Source organism: Coturnix japonica, chromosome Z (assembly GCF_001577835.2).
Source record: "Coturnix japonica isolate 7356 chromosome Z, Coturnix japonica 2.1, whole genome shotgun sequence".
Taxonomy (NCBI): domain Eukaryota; kingdom Metazoa; phylum Chordata; class Aves; order Galliformes; family Phasianidae; genus Coturnix; species Coturnix japonica.
The window spans coordinates 47,218,077-47,239,919 of record NC_029547.1 but is presented as its reverse complement, the minus strand read 5'-3'; the positions used below and the strand labels follow the sequence as shown (position 1 = coordinate 47,239,919).

Here is a 21,843-nt window from a genome sequence, read left to right as displayed (position 1 = left end):
AGAAGTCATTGAGTCCTCCTGTGAGTGAGCTTTGACCCAGACATTTGGAGGCTTCCCAGACAGTGGTAGCTCTTCTGGGAATCTGGAGCTCAGGGTCAAGGCACACTCTTTCCTACCATGAATCAGCTTTTCTTTCAGTGATAAATTTAGAATAGGTTCTTACCACATACTGCTTTATAGATATGAGTTCTGTGTTTCTAGTTTGGCCCGAGTCTTAGGGTATCATCCCCATCTGTTCTTGGCATATTTACATCCTTGCTGGTGAGAGGCAGCTGCTGGCGCACTTCCTGCAGATGGCTCAGACACTGCTAATCATGCTGCTCTGTCAACGATCGCAGCAGAAATTGCAAAATGCCTCCTAGTATTCAAAATTGGATGGAATGGTTTTCCTTGGGAAACAAACGAACTGTTGCCACCCTAATGGGCGCAAATAATTGTGTCAAGGAACACATCAAGTATGTGTGAAAAGCATTTATCTGTTCTGTCTTCTTTCCCTACCCTGATTTCCCCTTACATCCGTCTTTGAGAACTAATTGAGCAAAAATAGACTGATTGGGTGCAATATGCTAGATATTGTTTCTAGTTTTGTGTCCTTGCCTCCAGCACCCTACATTCTGCTCATAAGGGAGCACATCAGCTGCAGCTTTCTTCCTGGATGATGAAGAATTGTAAGCTCAGTACTTTTTTGCTTGAAGATGGAGGATTCAGCAGCAGCTTGCCTGCTTCTCCTCTTTGGTACCAGAAATTTGGCCCATATGGAACTTAGGGAATGGGAAAAACTTTGTTCACATGTGAAAAGTGTTGTTACTGACAGTAACACTTCTGTCATTTTAGGAAAGTGATTGTATAGTGTCTCTTGGGCACAGAGATTTTGTCTCTCACCTTAGAAAATACCTGTATTTGGCTGTAATAGAAGATTGATCAACTCAAATGTTTCTTCTTAGACTGGAAAGGTTAGGGAATGTGTGAAATTGGTGCATCATGAATCGTACACATTTTCTGCCATTTTACCTAAGTGGAAGATCAGCACAGGCCAGGAAAAGATTAGCTGCTTCCAACTGATAATAAATGAATAAGGACATTTTCAGCAGTATTTTCAAGATCTACCTCAGGTGAGGGGAGGTACAGGTAAGAAGTACTGGATTCTCCTTTCTGGGGCTGTATTTATATTTCATATGCATGGCATTCCTGAAGATGTGAGAAGCTGAAATATGTCTTATGAAGACCTAGGCGGCAGACCTGTAGAAATTGATTTTCATCAACCTATCTTCATCCCACTCCATAAATGACTGGATTAATGGATGCATATCTCATCTCATTGTCAAATAAGCCTCTCTATCCCTGTTCATGTTCCAGAGCAAGCTTATAATATGCTTAGCTAATAATTGCTTCCATTCCTGATCTGTAAAAGCAGTGACACTTTATTTGATTTACATTTTTCCAGTTTCAGGGCTGTTGCGGGAAAGATTACTGGTGGCATCTTGCAGGTAGCTGTTTATACAAAGATAGGGAGCAGAAAATAATCCAGTACTGCCTTTGTTGTGGGCATGAGAGTTTACTGACAAGTAATTGGAGGGCAATCAGTAAAAATAGACACACAACTGTGTAATTTTCTATGCTCTTTTCCAGCAGCATACTTAGACTTTAGGGAAGAAACTGATTGTCTGTATATACTCTCTGTCGATCCTGAAGTGTCTTCTATTAGGAGTATTATTATGCTAAAATGTCTGAGTCCAAGTGTCCATGACCTGTGAATCTGCATGTGTCCTCTGCATTTGAAACCGTTATGAGCTCCTGCTTTTCAGATGTCAGGAGAAGAATCCTAAATCAAGGTCTTGCCATTTAAAAACGCTAAAAGCGTTTCCTAAGCTCACGCTGTATGGTAAACTGCAGGTATTTTAAAAGCAATTAAGATAACTTCTACTGTTAATGACTTCAGAGCTTTTCTTTTTTTTTTTTTTTTCTTTAAATTGTTTCCGTTCACATCTAAAGATTTTTTCAAGTGCTCCTCATTTATAATGCTCTTTTTTTTTCCCCCACTGTGACTGAATATAGAAACTGATTACCAAGTTCATGAATTTTCTGAAGCCCAGTGCCGGCAGTGTTAGCATCTGCTTCCTGACTGTTATTTATAGGTTCTGATTACTATGTTTCTAGCAGCACTAGTCCCTTCTTTTAATGACACTTAAGGCTATAATAATTCTGCAGGCTGTTAGGAGCAGCAGCAGGTCTTTAAAAACGTTGACTACTTCTTCATAGGATTATTGTAATGGCAGTTTTTAAGTACAGTATTGACTACTACTTAAAAATGCTTTTTTCCCCCCCTATTTCTGATATAAATCAGAATCAGTAGCTCTGTGAAAACAGAGCTCATAAATTAAGCTTGTCAAATACAGTTTTGAGAAGCTGTATTGAGCACTATTGTAAAGTTTTTTCTTTACTAAAACAAAATGTCCCCCTTTTATTTTAAAATACTCTGCTCATTTTAAAATGTTTTTTTTTCTTCCTCTGTGCAGTATTGTCTACTGACACGAAAAGTAAAAAATATTTTACACAATTGTACATAAAAATGTTTGCATTTATTTTATTTGAGGGGGAGCAAAGGAGTGGTTAGATAATGCCGTGACTGGGTCGCTCTTAAAAGTGACCTCAACCTGCTGTGAAGGTGTATCAGGAACAAGTGTGATCTATAGTGTTTTGCTGTAGGGAAGCACTCGTTATTAGAAAACAAGATTGAATGCAGGCAGCTCAAGAATCCGACATGAATTAAATGACAAGTATTTAAATTTTGGATTATGGTGGATATGAAAAATAAAATGTTCGATGTCGGATTTCTCAGGCATTAAATATGGAAAGTTAATTATTGTGGAAAAGGTCTTTACTCTGAGCTGAACAGAAAGTACATAACTGGAATTGGACCTGGAAGATTATTTACTGGAGGCCTTATTCAGAAATAAAGAAAATGTAACTTCCATGGACAGGGATACATATATTCTATTGTCAGTTGGTACTTCTGCAGGCTAGCAAAAGACATTCAGGCATCTGTTTCTGTATTATTTAGTTACTAATGCCTGTACATCAAATATTAAAGCTATCCTAGCTTGGCAAATGAGAGGTTGAAATTGAAAGCCTGGCATTTAGAAATCTCATAAACTGAAGATTTCTTACTAAATTTGTGTACCAGGATAGTGGTGCGAGTCATTTTTGCTATTTACTATCTGGAGTGCCTACTGGCTTCCTGAGAGCTGGAGGTGTTAAGCGACTAGGAACTCAGAGCACTGAATATTAATAAAGTTGGACCTGCATTTCTGTGCCTGTAAAACAGGTCTAGAAAGTAAGCACAGTCCAAGTAATCTAAGGTTATTCTACATTATGAACAACAACAGCAATGAAAAACCTTAATGATAATATTCCTAACATGTCACAGCTCATATGAGGGATTACCAGTAAATTTAGAAAACGTCATTAAAATGTTTTCATTATTTCTATGACCATTAAGGCTCAGGAGATTATCATTTGCAGGATAATTTTTCAGCTTACATAGATTTGCGCAGGTGACTAAAACTGGCCCGAAATGTGGCTTATCAATAAATAATGTTGGACTTAACCTTTTGATATGAATGTAGGAATACTTTTTTCCATTTTCACTGGAGTTACTAATCAGGCATAAAACACAGACTTCTGACACTGGGACATTTCTCACTAATACAGTAATTTTTATGAGTTTCTGCATTTTCCTATTGATAATACATCATTTTCAGCTTGTGAACCTACTGTTCTGCCAAAAGAACTTGTTTTCCTGACAGAGCTGACAGCCACCCAACACAACACAGCAATCCTTATAGTGATTTTATTTTGGGTCTTATAAAAGAAAAGAATGGTATCGAAGACTGGTTCATTCTCATTAGTTGAGGGTCTCGCATTCCTTTGTCTCTACAAGCAGATGGTGCTTACATTCTCACTCATCATTCAGTTAGTCAAGACTTCTAAGGTCAGCACAGTGAAGTTACTGCAGTTTAAGCTTTCTGTAGTTCAATGATGCACCCATCATATCTCAGTCTTTGTGAACTTCATGGTCCAAGCAGACAACAGCTCTACCTGAACCTTTTGTTCCAAAATGTAGTTTATGGTTTTTGATTTTCAAAGTAGAGTACTAAACAGGAAGGATTGATCTGCAGGGCACCAAAGAAATTTCAAACACTAATAAATTCAGATTGTGAGTCTGTACAGTTTTTGAAATTATGATGATTTCTGTGATAAATATTTAGGGTTTTTTGGTATTACAGAGTTTTACATATTCTTCTTGTTTGTTTTGTTTTACTTCTTAAGGGCTGTGACTTTTGAGCAATAGATTTCTTTAACAGCACAATAAATGGAGATGAAATGAATAGGTGATTTGGTTTAATTGTACCTCCTGCAATCATTTTCATTAATCTTATTCAATCTTGATTTTCACAGAAGTTCATAGAATCACAGAATCATTAAGGTTGGAAAAAATCAGCAAGGTCATCTAGTCCAATCATCAACCCTTCCCCACCATGCCCACTAACCATGTCACTCAGTGCCATATCTTGAACATCTCCAGAGGCAGTAACTCCACCACCTCCCTGGGCAGCCTTTTCAAATGCCTAACCACTCTTTCTGAGCATAAAGTTTTTAATATCCAGACTGGAGTTGTCCTCAAAGCAAAATCAAGGCAGTACTAATGAGCTTCTTGGATCAAGTGTGTTTGTTGTCCTCCCCATGTTCTCGATTCCTGAACAAAAGCCTAAGCTGCTGTCAATAAAGCTTAAGCATAAGTGAGACTTGAGAATTGCATCTAGATGTTCAGCATTTTTAATGTGTTTATACCCTCTTTTTGGTTACCTGCTCCCAGTTTGGTGAGTTTCTATATTCTAGTGCAAATGATTTTAAAAGTTCATAAATTGTGGTACGCTAGGTTTATCTGTATGTTTTATGTGCAGTTTATTTCTATGAATATTCAAGACTGTTTTTTAAGTTTATTCATAAGGCCAATGAAGCATGGTTGAAGTATGTACTTGAGGTTACTGTGGAAGTGATGACAGATTTTTGTTCTGAAGTGAACAGGACTTGGAGTGGTTTGGATTTGTCTTTTATTTATCAGGCTTTTATAATATCAGCATAAGAAACACTGCTTGATACTCTCTCACAGAGGAAAGCTTAATGAGAATGTAAAATGGTAAATGATGATTTTTGACCTTGCTGATTTTGGCATTTGTTGGAATGCATCACAGATATCTAGCTTTACTAACAAAGATGTGTTTGGAAACCCTTGCTGCCTGAGGTGGACTCTAGGGCTTGGGCATGTCTTCTTCCTTTCTGCTGGAGCCATGCCCAGGTTCTCATGCCAGCCTCCAGCTCAGACTTCAAGACTTCTGAGGGACAGGTTTTCATCCTGCTCATCCAGTTTGGCTTGGGATTTTCTATCAAATTAAACATAGTCCCATCACGCAGAGGATTCAGTTTAGCAGATGGAAAGATAAACACACTGATGCCTTTCCAGCCATGTCCCTTTGACCTCGCATGTTGCCATACACATGCCAGTCTCCCAGTTGCTGACACAGGGCTCCTGATCTGTGTGGCCTGAGGCCTCGCTGGCCATGGGTCCTTGCAGTGCTCATATGTGGACTGAGGGTGAAGTTTCACAGGAAGACAGATAGAATATGCACTGGCAAGATACAGCAGACTGCAACAGTCAGGCACAGGGTTGTGTAGAGGGATGGCTGGCTGGTGCCTGTTCTTATATGACTGGCCTTTTCATAGCACTGCTGAGGTTGGAAAAGACCTTAAAGTTATCATCAAGTCCAACCCCACTGACCTAACCATACTACCCTAACAACCCTCTGCTAAATGTCCCTGAGCACCACATCCAAATGGCTTTGCAGCAAGATGTCAGCTATACTCGTCCCTCTCTTTCCCCCTCCCTCCAGCCTGTTCCTCTGCATCCCCATCTCTGCCAACCTTGACAGGTTCCTGAAGAATTCCTTACTACTAAGTATGCATATCTCCACAGGCCCTTTCAGATACGTATAGTACTGGTGTAGCTTAATTCCCCTTATCAGTTACAAAGGCCAGACTGATGCTCTTCAGATCTCTGCTTCTGTTTTCTTAATGGCCCATCAATTAATGTCTGGAGAGTTCTGGTCCCATTTACTGTCTCCCATAGTGCTTACTTATCATGTTTCTATCTCTGTGTGTTCTGTTAATGGTTTCCCTTTTATTTCCCCTTCCCTATGAGGTGAGAAGGTCTTTAATCTGATGACTGCAGTGAACCAGATGCTCCCACATTCCCCATTCCCTTACACTCTTTTTAGCCATATCACTGAGGGCAGTGATGATGGAGTGCTTTGAAGTAGCTGCTGTGAGCAAGAGCTCGAACTAATGGAGGCATTAGACAAAGAATAGATTTTTTTTAGATAACCACAACATGTGAAGTAAATAATAGCCTGATAACATGTTTTATGATGATGGACACATTTCAAGATAAGCAGGAATAATACATCAGACTGTCTGCAAGTAACTTTGGTTAATTTAGAGTAGTGAAAACTGTCACTCTAGTGACTTAACCAATTAGAAAACTGCTGGTTATTTATGCCTCAAGTTTGATTTCTGTGAGACTTCTATTTTCACTTCAACAGGGAAAGAACTTGCTTCAATTTTTATGTGTCTTAGGATGGTAAGGAATTTGAATCTGTTTAGTTGTGATTATGAAGGTTGTTTTGGTTTGGTTTTACCATAAACAGACTGCTATCTTAAACTATATTCTGCTGTAATGCTAAGTAAATAGGCAACAATAAAATGAACCTCTCATAAATTGGTAGGATTTGTCAAGGTAGAAATAACTCGTCTCGTGGTTTATTTGGTTTGTTTGTAGGATATTGCAGTAAGCACACTTTGAATGCTTAAACAGCTTTTTATACAATTTTACACTGTTGCATTTTTTCATTTGCAGAATGCTGGTGCATCCAATTCCAGCTGGTCAGAAGTAGATGTGCTGATCCTGGCTGGAACAATTGGTCATGTTTTGAGTTTGGGAGCAAGCAGTTTTATAGAAGAGGAACATCAAACCTGGTATTTTCTTATCAATACGCTTTGTTTGGCTCTGTGTCAAGAACTTTGTAGAAATCATTTTCTTCTGAAAGAATGTGACCTTCAGCTTGGCACCACTGTGAAACAAAATTTTGACAGTATTGGAGAAGCCTCAGAATGCAGGAATATAGATGTACAAGCAGCAAGTGATTCAAAACTAGGCAAGGCTGCATCTTCAGCTGAATTTGTGAAAGGATCAGATAAGTGGATAAGCTTAGCAAGTCCCTGGATCATTCTTATTTGCTGTCGACTCCTTCGATCCTTGAATCAGACAGGGGTCCAGTGGGCTCATCGGCCAGACTTCGGGCACTGGTTGACAAGGTGGGTAGCAGATTTATTTTTGTACTTTCTGTGTTATTTAGAAGTTAATGCCTGTTTCATTTGAAGTATGTGAACATTTCTATACAATCTCTATATTAGAAATTGCTGTAAATATGGAGAGACTAAATAGTGTAACAGCATGAGGAATTTTTCAGTGCAGGAGTTATTCCTCAGGTACTATCAATAGATTATAATCTTAGCCCTGCACCATGACTTACCTAATTAATGTCAATTATACACGATAGGTTTATCAGAGGCAAAAAGTAAACATTTTCTGCGCATAAGTCAACAGAGGCTGGTTTGGGAAATTAAAAAACACTTAATAGAATTATACTCTTAATTTAAAAGCAGAAGGTTCTGCTCAATTCTAGACTTCATTAAGTTGTGGAAAAAAGTGCTTCACAAAAGAGTTTTTCCTTGTCTGCCACAGTCATTTAACGTGTGGGTGGAAAACTGAAGGAATTTTTCAGATGTAGTATGGGAAATAGAGAAAGGGAATTTCTTGAAACTTGAAGTGCACTAGAGAAAAGCTTTTAGTTCTTTGGCTGCTGTTTGGTGTTGTGAAGAACTATGGCCACTATTCAGTGATTGAGGGTACTTAATATTTGAACTGTTTTCCGGATGTTGTCTGGTAGATGGATTTTTCAACACCTTGCAACTGACTAGTCAGTGTTTTGCAGACAGCAGATGGGGAGGCTTTTTGTAAGATAAGAGATTTCTTGCCAGAATGATGAAATGTCATTCATCATTCATTAATGGAGACATGAGTAAATCAACCAGTATGAAACTCGTTACATATTGGCAGCCCTCACAGATAAAATGCCAATTGCTATGACAGGCATGAGTGCTGAAAGACATGACTTACGAGAAAGTTTATTGCATTACCAGAGCTTTCACTGTACATCCTCTTGCAGTGTAGTGAGGGATTGGGGAAGGAGTGTTATATACAAGTGTAGTTGCAGGAAGCATCTTCATTGTGAGGTAAGTCACTGTGTGACCAGTGCTATAGAAAATACAGGAATAAGTGTGATTCACTGTGACTGGGAATACTGTTATTACTGTTATTAGTTATTATTTTAGAAGACTAATCCTCAGTATCTTCTGCAGATTTAGTTCTGAAATAACTTTCTGGTCCAGATGTCTTCTTCAGGCTGTCAGCTCTTTTCTTTGGAGCATACTACTATAATGCCGTGGAAGAAGACTTGATATTTTTGCAACTATAAAACAAAATTGCATTTTTTTTCCAAATATGTGCTGTTGCTGCTGCTGTCCCCCAGGAGTGTTTACTGACACTTGGAAATATTACCAGCCTTCTAAACATTGTGGACTTAGCAGCAAAGATACTGTACATTTAAGTGCATCTTCACCTTGTGACTTCTGACTTCATGGTGTGAAGTGTGCCTGTGTAGAGCAGCACACCCTGCTGTAGTGGGGACTTGGGGACATCACAGGTAGAATGCAGCCTGCGGCTACACCAGATGCTTCTAGGGCTTCCTGAATAATAATGAAAGCTGGAAAATCCTTTAAGTTCAGCTCTAATACTCATACTAACTTGGTGGTTGTCTACAAGTCTTCTGGCTTAATCTTTTTTTCTCTTTTGAGTAGAGGGGTGTAAGAAGGAGTTTATTGTATTGTTTCATTTTTTTCTTCTGTGAATTTAAATTGGCAATTATTGGTGAGATTTCTGTTGGCCTACTTATTCATCCTGTTGAGGTCCCTCTAAATGGCACACAGCCATCTGTTATACCAGCCGCTCTTTCAGTTTTGCATTGTTTTCACTTGCAAGCTTGTCCTCTGGGCCATTAAAGAAGATGGCCCTGATGTGAAGCCCTGGGATTGGATGCTACTGAGTGGTCTCCAGGTAGATTTTGTGCTGCTGATGAGAATGCTGGGCAGCTGAGTCAGCTTTCAGTCCACCTCTCTGTCCACTTATCCGATATGGGGCCTGCATCGATTTGCCTGTGAGGATCCTGTAGAAGTAAAAGCTGTGCTAATGTTCCAATAAACAAACTTGCTTGCACTGCGCTCTTCAATGAGCTAGTCATCACAGAATTCTATCAGGTTGATTGACAGTTACTTCCCCCTTCATAAATCCATAACAATCATGTAATTAAAGCTGCGTGACTCCTTGGTGAGAAGAGATGAAGTACTGGCAGCTAGATATCAAAACTGAAACTTACTGGTGAACTGTTTTTTGTGTTTCCCTCCTAAGTACAGCATCGTATTTGGGTGTATTTGCTTTGATCCTGAAGCAAGTAGAAGATAAAAGGTTATACAACTATAGCCATAGGCTGTCATTGCTTGTTTGGTTGTAATGATGTATAAAAAGAGCTGTTACTTTACCAGGCAACGTACCTGTTATCATGTGTTACCTATCACAGGCCCTGTGTTTAACCAGCGCAGCTGTTGCTTTGTCAGTATGGTAAAACAGCTCACCGTACCGGTGTGGCTGGTAAAATATCCCAGGGTGGTGTGGAAAACTAATCTATGACTTGAAATGGGTCATATCCCATTCTGTTTTACTCTGCAGCTTAACTGGCAAATGTTCTGCCACAATATATGGACTGGATTAATAATGGAAGGAATGAGTGTGCAAGCCAGCACTGTTGCTGTCTGAATTCATTTGAAGGAAAAAAAAACCAAAAAACAAAAGCAGCAGTATCTGCATCTTTTGAAATGCAGCATATGGAAGCATTTTTCCTTCTTTTATTGTCAAGTATTGCTTATAAAATTCAGCTTACGTGTCAAATGAGAAAGAATTAATGATTCTCAAGCTTCTACTTTTTCAGTCTTAAAAAACAAAAACAAAAAAAACTCCAACAGCCTAAGTCCAGAGTGCAGTACCATGTTGGGCTAAGACAGTGTGTGTAACTGGAGCTGCTGCATTTCTACTTTCTTCCTTTCATTAGTGTAGCAGCATCTGCAGTGTTCAGAAAGCACAAAAAAGCAGAATCCTGGCATAAGTTGGCTCAGGCTACTGCGTAACTATATCCTGACACAAATCACAGGAGCAGTTTTGGCCTACAAGAAGATAAGGTATGTGTCATCATTCTGACCTATGCTTAAGTTCCTTTGTATGTTTAAAAGTTAACCCCAATAGCAGCATTTAAACTGCATGGTTTTTGGACCTAAGTGGTAGATGTGGATGGGGTAAATCCTGTCTTGGGCCTTTCAGGCCTCACTGAATGGGTTTGCAAATGGTCAGTCAGTGAATCAACTAAATCTCTGCACATCCTCTGGTTTGTCAGGGTCCTAACTCCTATTAGGTGAGCATGACTGAATTTTCTTTGGTTAGAGATTTCAACATCTTTGTTATTTCCCTTTCACAGAAGAATGGTGTGGTAGAGGTGTCTGTTTCCTGAGTACTTTAATCAGGATTGAGATGATGGATTTTCTTTATGGCATCAATTAAAAGTTAGTGATGGGCTGAGTTGCATTAAACCACTCATTCCTCTTCCCAAAATGCACTGCAAGCCTGTAAGGTTGATTGTTGTTCTATTTTTAGTACCTGTTTAATTTGCATAGTTGTGTCTTAATAGCATATTTTCTAGTAATATGAAATCAGAACCTTACTCAGATCGTGTGTGTCTTCTTGCTGGTCTGTGTTACAGCTGCTCAGGCTTTTTGTCTTTAAGATAAATTGATGAACAGTCTTTTCTCTCCTTTTTCTTTTTTGTCTTTTCGTCTTGTATTGACCCTTTAGTTATCTGCTGTTATGCTCAAACTAATATTTTGCTTATCTGGACAATGCATAATGGGCTGACCATTCATTTGAGACAAAACATGTTATTGTACAGATTTGTGCATTGAAATATATCAGAAGCAAATCACAGAAAATTAGTTTACTGTAGCATGTTGAATTTAGCTGTTAAGCATACACTGAATAGTGCAGTAATTAGGGTAGCATTCTTTGAAATTTGCAGAGAGATTTTGCAAAACCTGCTGGAAAAAAAAATAATGTACTTTAATGGGAAAAAGTGCGTCAGAAAAATAGACAGTAGGTAAAGCAAAGAGAACATGCAGTTTTTGTATTTGGTGGTAGTAAGGTTTCCTTTTCAATTAGCTAATAATCAGTTAAATTTGTTTGCATGAGCTCCTGGTCGGAGCTCGTACTTGGAAGGTGTCAGAGCTGCTACAGAGCTCACTGAGGAAGGGGCGAAGGAGTCAGTGGCAGTATCAGCTTGTGGAGAACGGATGGGAAGCAGCAGCATGCAAAGATGATGATAATTCCTTCAATTCATGTAATTAATTCTCCCACCAAGTGCTCTCTCCCAAAAAACTAGCTTGCATGAGACTTATTCATATTCTATGCTAGCTGTATGGAAGTGAGCAGTTAAAAAGGCTTTAAAGTGAGATTCATTTGAGTATTTACAACTCCTTTCAGTCCACTATTTTGCAGGAATTAAGTGAGGTCAAAGCAAGTCAAAGAAAATGTCTTCAATCTTTATTTTCACACCAGAAGTATGAAAGCGTAGACCACCAGCTGCAGCAGTAAGAGCACACAAACAAAGCTGCATCAGGCTCTCTATCATGAAACTCTTGGTACTTTGATTTCTGCCTTGTGGCTCAGGCAGACACCACTACACTTCAGCTGAGCTAGAGCAGCATGTTTCTGCCTGGATTTCTTGGACTGATGTCAAACTCATTGAGAAGTTTGCTAAATGGCTGAATTCTGTGTTGAGCAGCTACAGTTCTCTTTCAGTATACATGCTAATTTAATATATACTTAGCTGTATGACTGTAAGAACCCTGATTGGTAAATGTGGAAACCATTGGTGGTCCACAGTGACTCAACGTAACTTGTTATAAATCCTGTTTTATTTGTTTCTTTAGCAGACTCTATGCAACACTTAGACACATGCTGGATATAAACCCCTGTGCTAGCAGTAAAGAATGTGCCATTAGTGACTGATGTGCTCATGTATTTAAAAATACCCTTCCTTTCCACTGGGCCTTTTCTAAGGATTTTATTTTATTATTCCCTTTTTTCTTTTTTTTTTTCTTTTCTTTCTTTTTTTCTTTTTTTCCCTGTAGAGTATGATTTGTAGTGTTCAGTATAGGGAATGGCAGATGTTATTGAAAGTCTTGCTGGATATAGCACTGCTTATTACTTCTTTCAGGTAGGAATATTCTTAATAATTTGCCTGATTTGATTTATCTCACTGTCATGCAGTAAATAAGGAGAATACGTCCTGAAGGTATTCTTTTAAATGAATGTTTCTGGTAAATTTTAAAAGATGCCCTGGTTACTAAATTAGTTCTTTATGTATAGATGGTAAGAAAATATGCATACACTGTCTTCACACAAGGCTGCAAAAGTCCATTCACTCCTTATGCATTCTCTTCCTGTAGGAGAAAAATACTACTGAGAAAAAACACCATGGGCACATAATATATCCTATAATGTTCTGGTTCACGTCACTTTTCTCTACTGTTCTGCAGAGAGCACTGCAACTCCTGGGAGTCTTCTATGAAGAGCTTGACTGGGTTCTGCAGGGCAGACTAACAGGGCAATTTATCTGCCCTGTGTGCTTTCATCTGTGACATTTCCAAGCAGAATAGTGTCTCAAATGTTGGTAAAAATCCTGAGAAAGCATATACTATCAAATAGGAAGGTAGACCTGTTGGAAATAATGTAATTCTAATTAAATCAAAGGTAAAACTGGAGTTTTATAAATGTAATCAGAGCTAATGCAGCCCTGGCTTAGTGTTATTTCACTGAAGTTGATGATCTTTTATTGAGGCATTTTGAAATGTGGAAGACAGAGATGGAACACATGGTTATCATGTTATGAATAATGCTCTTAAAAGATGGTAAATTAGTAGGATTAGTATTTCTGTGTTGTTTGAGATGCTGCGAATATTTGCAGTAGGCAAATTTTAGCAACTCTTGGCTTATGAAGGCCTTTCTGGATTTTGTAGCTAGCTGTAGTAGATATGAAGAGCAGATTTTTTACGTTACCCCTTTAAATTTTGCAGTGCTAAGTAATATCACTGTAGATTTAAATATACAGCTTTTAGCAGCATGCTTAATGAAATGCTCTTAGGTCTGTATTAACTGCTAGATACTTAGGATGAAGGGGAACGAATAAACTGTGTCTGTACTCTTGGCCATGATGCAAGTTCTGTCTCTATTATTTGAATGTATTGATGCTGTACAAGGAGATGTAGTTGTGTAAAATAATCATGTTGTGCTGTTTGTGTATATTTTTAAAAGTAAGTATATTTATTTTCATCACATTTAGGTTGTATTTTATATGTCTAAAATTAAAACATGTGCAGGTGCAGTTACTTTGAAATGGGAAATAATACTAATTTTATAATGTAAAAATCTTATATGCCTTATCCCAGAAAATGAAAGGCTGTAGTATAATCAAAATGTACTGTTTAAAAATGCATAAATAGGAAAATTCAAGCTTAAAAGCTTCTGCTCTTTTCCATTATGCAATAAGCAGCTCAGTTTTTATATAATTAAGAGAATAGCTAGCACATAGTGGAACACAATAATTCCACTTTAAGCATGCATTCTTGAATGGGAAGCCTCATTAATAAAATCAATTTTTTGAAACTACTAAAGTATTTTACCATACCTCTTGGAAAATTTATAGCATATCTCAGTGCAATAATTAATTTGGCAATAGAGTGCTGTAGCTGAGGCTCTGTCAAATGTGCTTCACAGTAATTACAGTGGTTTGAAGTTTTTTCTTGTTGTTTGTGTGTTTCTTTTTCTGCAGTTCTGAGCATAAGTCTGAACTCTCCGTCTTGGCTGCAGTTTCCCTCGTTATGATCTTTGTTCTGGTTCAAAGAAGATGCTCCCTGGTTTCAAAAATTGCTATGGCACTTGGGCTTCTGGGAGTCTACAGTTACCGGGCAGCCATTGGAAATGTCGTATTTCCATGGCAACGTGACAGCAAAGATATTTCAAAGTAAGTTAATCAACAGATATGTAAATCTGTTTCTATAAAGGTGTTAACGCTTTCGTTATCGGGGGATAGGGTGGAGAGGGCTGTTATGTTTTGACTGTAATAAAACTCTTATGAGTAAAACTAAATAAAAATATTTTGTAGGTGACTGACGTGCAGGTTCTTGTGATGTTTAATTTTAAGCCTTGTGAAGTGTCCTGCAACTCTGTCAGAATAGAAGTTAGATAGGAACTAATCAGAGGAAAGAAAATCCAGTAGTCATTTCCTGTATTTTTGCTAGAAAGAAGCCCCAAATACATCATCTCCTCATGTTTTAGATGGATTTGCCACATTTAGCAGAGAACATGTCAAATTCATTTAACTATTTGCTAGTTTTGAAGGATGATCATACAGTAATTCAGTGTTGCTTTTCCATATTTTCCTTTCTCAGCTGAGTATTTTTGTAATGTATGACTGTAACAAAGTTCTTGATAACTAGGCTGTGCTGTATAGTGCATACTGAGGACTTTTATGTGGATGGTAAATTTCTTAACGAGCTGGTCGTTGCAACTGTAAGGAATTTGTTAGCATTTTTACCAGGGACTACTTCTAGAACGTGGCTAAGTCACTTTAGTTTTCTTGTGGAGCTTTTTATCATTGGATTGTACCTGGCTTGTAAATACCAGTGCTGTGGAAAACTTCCAGAGTTAGTAAGAACATTCAAAGAGGAGCGGATTGTGGAAGACAAGTTTAACTGTTGTCTTACAAATGAAATAAACTTTCTTTCACATTCATTTTTTATTTGATATAGACACAAGTGGTTTGTTTGTTTGTTTAATTAGAGAATGGAAATTCACAAGATACACATATGGAAAAAGTCCTGCAGGAAAAGATCTTATGACATATAGATCAGATTTGCTAATAAGGCATCTTTAAAAACTATCTTTGTGTTTATATACATATATATGGAGATGTATTTACATACATTCTGTCTTTCCAAATATTGAAGATAGTTCTAATTGTGGACCAGTGTTAACATTGTACGTTCTTTCTGCTGAGTGTGAGAGTAATGTCAGAATCACAGAATTGTAGTGGTTGTAAGGACCTCTGAGTATCACCTTGCTAAAACAGGTTCCCTACAGCAGGCTATACAGGAAAGTGTCCAGGTGGGTTTTGAACATCTCCAGAGAAGGAAACTCCACAGCCTGCCTCTGGGCAGTTTGTTCCAGTGCTCTGTGATCTGTAGCCAGGGGGAACACAGCTAGTTACAGACCGCTAGTTACAGGCCTCCAGCTAGACTCTGCACCACTGAGCACAGCCCTCTGAGCTCTACCGGTCGGTTCTCTTGACCAACTCACTGTCCACTCCTTTCTGACCACGCTTGCTGACCTTACTTATGGGGATGTTATGGGAGACAGTGTCATAAGCCTTGTTGAAATCAAAGAATATGACATTCCCTGCTCTCCCTTCACCTACACAGATGTTCATAGAAGTCTACCAGGTTGGTCAGTAATTTCCCCTTGTCAGCAGTAGTTGACAACCTTCTTCTCCACTTGCTCAGAGATGACATCCATCATAAATCATTCTATGCCCTTCCCAGGGGATGGTCAACTGAGCTGAGGCTGACTGGACTGTACTTTCTGGAGTCCTTGCCCTTTTTGAAGAGTGGGGTGATATTTCTTCCCATCTACTGGCATGTCTCCCGCTCTCTGTGAGCTTTCCCAGATGACAGAGAGTAGTTTGGCAGTCAGTTCTGCCAGGTCCTTCAGCACTCATGGGTGCAATGGTAAACTTAGTCTACAGAATTTTGCTCTGTGATTGAAGGTGTATTTTGAAAGCATGTGTGCTTCAAATCCATTTCTGGGTTTAACCTCATTTTTGTGTTTTAGTAAGGTCCTTGGAGTTGTAATGGAAAAAAAAACCCAACAAACTGCAGCGTGGGACAAAACATTAAATACAGGAATTGAGATACAAATGGAATGCAATTAGAGAAATAAGTGGAGTACTTAAGACAAAAGCCTTTTCTGAGAACTTACTCATTCTGCACTCATCATAGTGATTTTAATTACAAGAAGGAAGATAAAGGGCTTTTATATTCTTTCACCTTAAATAAATAGTGAATATGATAATGTGCTTAAATCATGTCAGATGTTTATAAATCTCTAATTATATAGTGATTTAAAAGGTGCTCTCAAAATTAATGAAACAAAGCTCTAGAAAATAAAGCTTTATTGGCAGATATAGTGGTCTTGTACTTAAAGCACAGCTTGAAATGAAGTGGCAGTTTATCTGGGAGCAATTAACAAGTAGCTTTTTTATTATTATTATTTTTACTAAAATATCTTTGTGCTTCTGTGAGCACAAATACCCTACAAGACTTCAGATGCTCATTTTATACATCTCAGGACAGGTATATGCTGTAGTCTTTATTTTCTATGATTCTTCTTTAAACAAGATACTTTCAGGGTGGAACTTGACAGTCCTTATATATTCTTTTACCGTATACATTTAATGAAATAGTTGTCCCTCTGATTTGAATGGTCAATTCAATTATAAAATATCCCCCAAACCATTCCTACTGAAAGAAGCAGAACTTTTCACCTGTAAGTGAGCTGGTTATGCTAAGATATGAGCTTCTTAAACCTATAATGCAGGGCCTAACAGAGGAAGCATCGCTTGTTTACATTTGCTGACTCTTTAAACACAATGTCTTCTGAAAACTCTTGGAACAGCATGCCAAATAAGATGGTAGACATATTAGCACATTTCAGATGTTAGCTGATATGTCAGTAGCGTAATTCAAGCTCACTTTGATTAGATGGCTGATGTGATAAATGACCAGGACTGTCCTTCAAATTTGTCTGGAGGTATTTTTATCATATGTGTGACATGAAGTGGAGACAGATCGAGATGGTTTGTATGAGATACTTTTTCATCTGTATGTAGCCACTGCATGTTTAATTCATGTTTACTTACAAGACTGAATCAGTGCTTTGATACCCCATTTTTCTTCCCTTTGCTGAAATGAAGTATTTTATCTGAACATGACAATTGCTGGAAGATGGGTTAGACAACTGAAGAATGTCCCTTCCTCTATGGCTTGAGCTATAACCTCTAACTTTAAAAAAAAAAATAAATGCAAAGAAACAATATGGCCTTCAAGTTTTTGAGTTCTTCTCTATAATGGTAATTTGTACAATAAAATGATGTGTATATGCTGTATTGATGTGGGGGTGCTGCTCTTGCAAAAAAAAAACAACAAACAAACCAAAAACTTTTTTGGTTTTAATTCCATGAACCAGTTAATCTCATTCTTTCACTTAACTCCTTTAATATTGTCTAATATCCAAAAATTACCTAAAATTTTGCTTCTGAGGTCATAGAATCATAGAGTATTTTGGGTTGGAGGTAACCACAAAGCCCACCCAGTTCCAACCCTCTGTCATGGGCTGCGCCTCACCAGCTCAGGCTGCACAGGGCCCCATCCAACCTGGCCTTGAGTGCCTCCAGAGATGGGACACCACAGCTTCTCTGGGCAGCCTATGCGACTGCCTCACCACTTTTAGCATAAATAATTTATCCTAATGTGTGATCTAAACCTGCTGTCTTTTAGTTCAAAAACCTTGCATCTTGTCCTATCACTACACCCCCTGATAAAGGTCAATCCATAAAGCTGCGTGAATGTATATGAACACTTTTTTGGAAATAATTACATCAGAATTACCAGAAATACTGAAATAAAGCAATTAATTTCTGCATGAGCCAGAAGCAAAAGAACTCTGTGAACTTTACTATTCTGTTCCCCGAAGAAACAATTCTTTATGCTTTACAAAATAATGTATTTTAAAGCTCAGGTGACTCAAGAATTCTCACTTCCAAGTGAACTGTATTACCTTTGTAGAAGACTGTTGTCATTCATCACTCATACATAAAGGACCTAATAATTCCAAGGGATAAAGAATTCTAAATTTTGGACATGTACATAATAGGTATTTCTATTTTTTCCAAAATTAAAAAAATAAAATAAAATTGTAATAACAATATTCTATTCTACTCATTTGATGGGTTCTTTGTGACTGTTTTTACTTCATTAATATAAGACTATCAGTGTGTTCTAATGGACATTCACGCTTCTAGAACAGGTCACAGTTTCTGAGCCTACTGGCCCTTACCTTTGACTGCTTTTTTTGGATGAGATACTGTGTGTTCTCCAAAAATTGGCTTGCATTGGAAATGGAGTGTGATGTCAGTTTGTAGGTGTGATTCAGATGGCAGTTAGTACGTAATTTTTTGTATCTTTTAGGGAATTGAAAAGAGCATGTGATATCAAGGGAAACTGTGCTGATTTATATTAGATATGCAGTAGTGTAAGGTAACAAAGTCTCTAAGAAATGCAGGAATTTTAGACTGAAATAAGGTTCTTCAATTGCCATCAACTGGCTACAAAGAAATATAAACTTGTGTTACTGAGCTCTGAAAAACTGCTGAACAGCTTAGTAGGATAGCTGTTTTAAGTCAGTTTATTTACTGACATGCATGTTTTATATCACCCCAATGAATATTTGTAGGGAAATTCCTTATGCTATGTAAGTGGAACATTTATAAGGATAGTATGTATGGATCTATACCTTGAATAGTAATAACACGTTTATTTTGGTTACTTCAGTTGACATTTTATTTTTATATTTTAGTTAATACTACTTTTTAGCACAATCTATTTTATTGAAAGTTGCTTTGGAGTTATTAAATGGGAACCAGTTATAGAATTCTGCATATTTGACAAAGCCCACTGATTTAAAAAAAATAAATAAATAAAAATGGCCAGTACTATACTAGCATTAGAACTTGGTCTGTTTGGAAGAACTGAATAGTTATTGCATCCCTCTTGAAAACTATTTTTTTTTTTTTTTTTTTTACCTATGATATTGATACTAGTAAGTTATTTATGTTTCTAGTTTATTTGCTTTTTCAGATACACATATATTATTTTCTTTTCTTTTTAGGGGGATTACTGAAGCTCGTTTTGTTTATGTCTTTGTTCTTGGAATAGTCTTCACTGGCACTAAAGATTTACTAAAGTCGCAGGTTATTTCTGCAGACTCCAGTGTGAAGAGTACAGGACTATGGGAAGTGTACAGTGGATTGGTTCTACTGTCAGCCCTTCTATTTAGACCACACAATTTACCAGTCTTGGTATTTTGTCTGCTGATACAGACAGTGATGACGAAATACATCTGGAGACCTTTGAAATTTGATGCAGCACAGATTACCATAATGCACTACTGGTTTGGCCAGGCTTTCTTCTATTTTCAGGTAAGCTGAATGCTCTTCCTGCTGTGGGGCTGGGAGCGGGGATACTTGTTAAAAGAAATGCTCATGGAATATGAAGTGCCAACTAAGTCACGGAGTGGGAGAGTTCACTGAGGTCTCAGAATTATGATGTTTCTAACAATGTTTCTAATTAATGTTTCTGTCTGAGAATCAGGGAAGGGTATGTGCTTGATAACATGATACTCTCAGAGCAGAGTTCTACAATTGTCAGGAATATTAGCTGTGTATACTATGGGACTTTGGTCTGTTTGTACACTTCATAGCTACTGCTGTGGTGGTAGTAAACTGAAAAGTATCAGCTAAGTTGATTCATAGCAATAACAGGAAGATGCATTTTTGTACCTGATTCTTGAGAATTCCAAAACATTTGGTAGCATCAAAATATATTTATATGCAGTTCAAAATTGAAAGGAATCTCTTTGTCATTGTAAGGCATCTTAGCAGAATCAAAACTAACTGCTGTTTTTATAACGAATCACCTTTTCTGGAGAATCTACAAATTTCAGTAACATTGTTGACCCCAATGCAAATAAGGGTGCAATTACTCAAAAAGTTGTTTTTTTAGCATCAAAACAAGAGAAACTCTTTGCTCTTCTGCTAGTGCTGGGAACTTAGTGTAGCAATGTCGTAAGAGAGCATTAGTTAAGCTGGAAGTCACATTGTTAGGAAGAGAGGCTTTCTGATTTGCTGCAGACTTCAAGGAAAGGGCTGTGCTGGATATAATTTCCAGGCATGGCTGAGGATGTTAAAATGTAGTCAAGCTTATGGTACTTCACATGCTTTCCAATCCTGTTAGTACAGTTTGAATGTTGGCGTAACTTTGTTCTGAGCTTCCACATCAGGACAGGGAATCTTTGGTGAGCGTACCATCATCACATTTCATCCCTTCCTACTCAGTTTTCCTTCTACTCTGCTCTAAGGAGGTAACGTTTTTTAATTGAATATCTTTTGCATGTCTTGAGCATAACAATTCGTACAGCCAACTTTGATGATTGCCTTTTGAGAGCAGCCCTTAGTGTGACTGGAAAGAGGCTGGAAGGCCTCTGCATACTGAGTTACTTAACAGAACCAATTATCAGAAATGTAATGGTGTGTAGGCTGCCAAGAAAGCCATAGTTATGGAAAAGAGACTAATAAGGAATAATTGTAATGTTTTTGTAAAGCATCTATTTTCCAGTACCTGAAGGAGGCTACAGGAAAGCTGGGAAGTAACTTTTTATAAGTGCAGGTAGCAACAGGACGAGATGAAATGGCTTTAAACTGAAAGAGTGTAGATTTAAACTAGTTACTAGGAAGAAATCCTTTACTGTGAGGGTGGTCAGACCCTAGAACAGGTTGCTCAGAGAGGCTGTGGATGTCCCCCTCTCTGGAAGCATTCAAGGCCAGGCTGGGTGGGGCTGTGAGCAACCTGCTCTAGAGAGGCAGCCCTGCCAGTAGCAGAGGGGCTGGAACTAGATGAACTTGAAGGTCCCTTCCAACCCAAACCATTCTATGATTCTATTTTCAGTGATGATGAATTGCTGGAGTTGGCTGAAAATTTCACAGAATTATCAAATCAGGAAATAGTTGAGGCTGAGAGGCACTTCTGGAGATTATTCAGTCCAACATCCACCTATCAGCAAGTGGGTCAGCAAGTTCACATTTCTCAGGGCTGTATCCAGTCTGATTTTAAATACTGCAAAGATGGATGTTCTAAAACTTCTCTGGGCAATCTCTCCCAGCATGTGTGCACCCTCGCTAGTGAAAAAACTTAGATTTCAGATCATGCCCATTGCATTTTATTGGACAGTACTGAATCATAGAATCACAAGGTTGGAAAGGACCTATAAGGTCGTCTAGTCCAACCGTCCTCCCTTTACCATACCTACAGGAAACCCCAAAACCATATCTCCTAGCTCCCTATCCAGGTGCTTCTTGAACACTGCCAGGGATGGTAACTCCACTACCTCCCTGGGCAGCCATTCCAGTGCCTGACCACTCTCTGAGAAAAAAGTTCCTTTGTATGTCCAGCCTAAACCTCTTCTGATACAAGCTGTGGCCATTTCCTCGCGTCCTGTTTGTTGCCTCCAAAAGTCTGAAAAGTCTGACTACATCTTCTTATGCCTCTCATTAATGTATTTATAGACATTGTTCCTTGTTTAGCTTTCTCTTCCCAGAAGCAAACAGAACACAGACTGTC

The 21,843-nt window shown here is 38.1% G+C and overlaps 1 protein-coding gene across 3 annotated transcripts in view; it reads left to right on the top strand.

Annotated features, from left to right (window-relative positions):
• Positions 1-21,843, top strand: part of PIGG (phosphatidylinositol glycan anchor biosynthesis class G) — a 74,666-nt gene that overhangs the window by 24,109 nt on the left and 28,714 nt on the right. For all 3 annotated transcript variants that reach the window (XM_015849554.2, XM_015849555.1, XM_015849557.2), the window contains exons 9-11: positions 6,974-7,431; positions 14,166-14,357; positions 19,337-19,646. In XM_015849554.2, the coding sequence (XP_015705040.1) occupies positions 6,974-7,431; positions 14,166-14,357; positions 19,337-19,646 (960 nt within the window). The remainder of the gene's footprint in view (positions 1-6,973; positions 7,432-14,165; positions 14,358-19,336; positions 19,647-21,843) is intronic.